At 40.5% G+C, this 3,547-nt stretch overlaps 1 protein-coding gene across 1 annotated transcript in view; it reads right to left on the bottom strand.

The window, feature by feature from the left end:
• LAPTM4B (lysosomal protein transmembrane 4 beta) overlaps positions 1-3,547 on the bottom strand; it is a 122,295-nt gene that overhangs the window by 91,687 nt on the left and 27,061 nt on the right. The window contains exon 2 of the mRNA XM_019527972.1: positions 804-915. Coding sequence (XP_019383517.1) covers positions 804-915 — 112 coding nt within the window. The remainder of the gene's footprint in view (positions 1-803; positions 916-3,547) is intronic.

Genomic DNA, 3,547 nt, shown 5'->3' with positions numbered 1-3,547 from the left:
CACTAATTAACATGCTGTATTGAAACCCTATGGATAGCAGTCTACTCTAAATTGAGAAGGCAGCTGGCTGATTTCATGGGCGGATTGTGGGACCAGCTGCAAGTTTCATGGGCTTATTAAGGCGGCTCCCCATGTCCCTGATTGGCCAAGAGGCCCTGGTGGCCCACCCCTTACAGCTGATTGGTTGCAAAAGCTGTCTGTCATATGACCCTGCCTCTTGCCACTGACTGGCTGAAAAGGCTGCCTATCAGGCAGCCCCGCCTCTTGCCACCACTGGTAGAGGGGAGGAGCCACATGACAGGCAGCCCTCTTAGCCAATCAGCTGTGAGGGGAAGGGGCACCCCTCTTGGGCTCCCCTTCATGCTGGCAGCCCCCCTTCCCCTGCTGCACCCATGACAGATTTGAGTAAGTTCCTACCTAGGGACTCTAATTCTCTCCTTATGTTCTGAACAGCTACATCACAGCCAATAGTACTGCAAGCTTTCCACACATAGCCTGGAAATTAGGTCTCAGTACCATTTCAATTTTGTTTTAGATGTGAACGGGAGCTCAGTCTGTGTGACTCTTCAGTTAATGGTCAATTAGATGCGATTGCTGAAAGAGTAACCAGCAGGCTTCAATTTGGGGGGTAGTTTTGTGTTGTAGTTATGCTGTCCACAATGAAAGTATAATTGCTGGAATATGGCATTGAAGCAATATTTAAGAGACATCACTATTAAAATACATGCCTAAAACACAGCAGCTTCATGAAAAGAAATTATTAATAACTGATGAATGCTAACAATTAAATGTTTTGTACTTACTGGCATCATCCATGAATTCAAATTCTCCTCCTAATTCAACACTTGTTAAGTGGTACTGGTCAGGATCAGTCAGGGCACTCAGGAGAATCAGCAGTACCACTGAATTGATGATCTACAGAACAGAAAAAGGGGAAGGTCAGGATGTGTAATTGCTTAATGAAACTACTGGACAGTCAGATCCATTAACAGCATTTAAGGCAATCACCACAGAAGCCATGTTCCTACTGCGAAATTCTTAGCATTTAATTGCTACTATAATTACTTTCTCCCTATATGAATAAACTGTAGGCTTACCTTGTACCAGTCCCAGATTCTAGGATAATGAAACAAAGCAGCCCCTTACTTCTTTATTTCTTCCCCCCCCACAAAAGAAACCAATCATACAAACAACAGCAACAAACCCAAACAAATCACCCCTGACAAGGTCACTTGGTCCATCTAAAAAAAACAGTTTTTATTATTATAGAATATGATAAGCATCTATCTATAGTTCATTCAGTTCCAAGAATTAAAGTTATGTTTTTAAAAAGTCAGTAATAAATTACTATTCTCCATTCACAATCTGGAGAATGATGATGAGCTGAAACTGATGAGATCACTTCCAAGTGAGTTGCTAGATGGCTGAAGATGTACTGGCTTGCTGGAAGCAGTGGAATTCCAAGAGAGTTTATTATCAGAGCCAATTCATACAAGCTGCTGAACTGGAAGAAATGGAGGCCCAGGATGAATAGGTTACTGACAGCAAATAATCCTGTGCAGAGAGAAATTCACACATGCTAAGGAGTTGGATGTGTGAGAAAACAAACAGAAGTTGGTGCCACAACAGAAGGAGACTGGGTAAAGAATGGAACACGCTATGGACAGTAAAACATGCTTATATGCAGGGTATGAAAGACCAAGAATTAGAAGATTATAAGGAGTACAAAGTGCCAGACTGTGATACCTTTACTCACAATAAGGAGTTCCTGAATACCATTTTCAAATAAAAAGTGCTACTTGTGAGTGTAAGGGCATAAAACTGGGTTCAAAGTAAGGAAGGGAAAACATTACGAAAAACAGAATCTCCAAAACTGCCAACAACCTACACTTTCCAGTTATTTTTAATACACCTTATCATTCAATTATTTCCTTTTTACTCTCCTACAGATGGAGAAAAGAAAGCTTCTAGAAAGAAATGTGTTAGTCAAGAGAGGAATTTAAAATTGAACAGGCTGAAAATTAAGCAAGGGATCAAAAATTTTAAATGTCTGCTGCTTAGTGCTTCTTTTTTTTTTAAAAGTACACAGGCATCATCCTCTTGTATAGATGTATGCAGGAAGATTTACAGATTACCATTAGATAGCTCTCTGTTTTCTTCTTCATCTGGGGCATATTTAGATTTCATATATGATGCCACAACTCCCTGTGCTTCTATAAGAATGTATTGCCTGATCCAGGACCTACTGAAGTCCATGAAACTCTCTCCACTGACTTCAGCAAGCATCTCCTCTACATCAGTTCTTCTATTCTGCTCATCACCCTGACCTAGTTATGCCATTTGGCTCCTTGAAGGCCAGATCCAGACACAGGTGTGTTGGCTCAGAAAACCCCAGGGATTAAGAGAGCCACTGCTTGCCATTCCATGCCCCAATAGGACTGGATGCCCAAGATGTTAGTAGCAGGCCCCACACCTGCTCACCTTGCCCCAAATTCCCATCCCTGTCCAGAAACCCCATGGGCAATTGGCCACCCCTGGGCAACTGGTCACCCCATGGACAATTAGTCACACCTGGTATAGGCAATTGGTTACTGATGTGAAGGAACATTAAATAACTCCTTGCTGTATTGGGCACTGGATGAATTTCTGAATAGATTTCAGATGTGGCTCTATGTAGGTCACATTACAGTAATCCAATCCCAAGAAAATAAAATATGGATAACTGTAGTCAACCTTTCAGTATTAATTCAAAGGTTACATCCTCCTTCTTAAATGTAGATTGAGAAAAATAACAGAAGCAATGACATCCAAAAAGGCTACAAGAAGCCAGCTATACCTGAAAAAGGGTGACTGCACCCAAAAGCTTGCTAAGAACTCTTTCCCAACTACTCAGTTGGTCTAATAAAAGATATTACATCTACTCAAAGAATCTTGCCTGCCTATGCCCTTAGACCAAGATGGCTACAACCAAAAAAATTCAGCGATATAAAAGGAATTTGAAGAGCTCTACTTTTAAGAGGCTCTGAAATGAGCCAGTTGGAACCCATTGCTGTGTTGAACAGCAGTGGTCTCAGCTCAATGGCAGTGGAAGAACAGAGCAAGTAAAAACTACCACCAGAATTTAAACTGTGTAGAGATGTTGAGGGATACTGGGGAAGGCTCAATTAGCACTTTATATCTGCAAATACTGGGCCCCAGTATTCAAAGGTAGCTGTATTTCTTACAATACATTGTTCTGAAGTTGTTTTTATACTTATATACATACACACACACACACACACACACAATATATATATATAGTTTATATATAGTTTTCAGTCAATCAGAGGAAATTAACTATAAAACTGTATTACAGAAATTTGAAGAGTACTGAACTCCACAGAAAGAAGGAAAAGAAAGATTTTTAAACATAGAACAAAAGGAAATTGAATACACAGAATCAAGATTGTGACTGATCCACAGCTAAAGAGCGAATTTTGCAATTCTGGGAGTGCTCAGTCTCTGATAAGAGATCAGATCATGACTGAGACCTAGGAAAATACACTCA

The sequence above is a fragment of the Gavialis gangeticus genome, unplaced genomic scaffold (assembly GCF_001723915.1).
Source record: "Gavialis gangeticus isolate Ggan-Ray unplaced genomic scaffold, GavGan_comp1, whole genome shotgun sequence".
NCBI classification, from domain to species: domain Eukaryota; kingdom Metazoa; phylum Chordata; order Crocodylia; family Gavialidae; genus Gavialis; species Gavialis gangeticus.
Note: the sequence above shows the minus strand (reverse complement) of the source record. Positions and strands in the feature narration are given on the sequence as shown.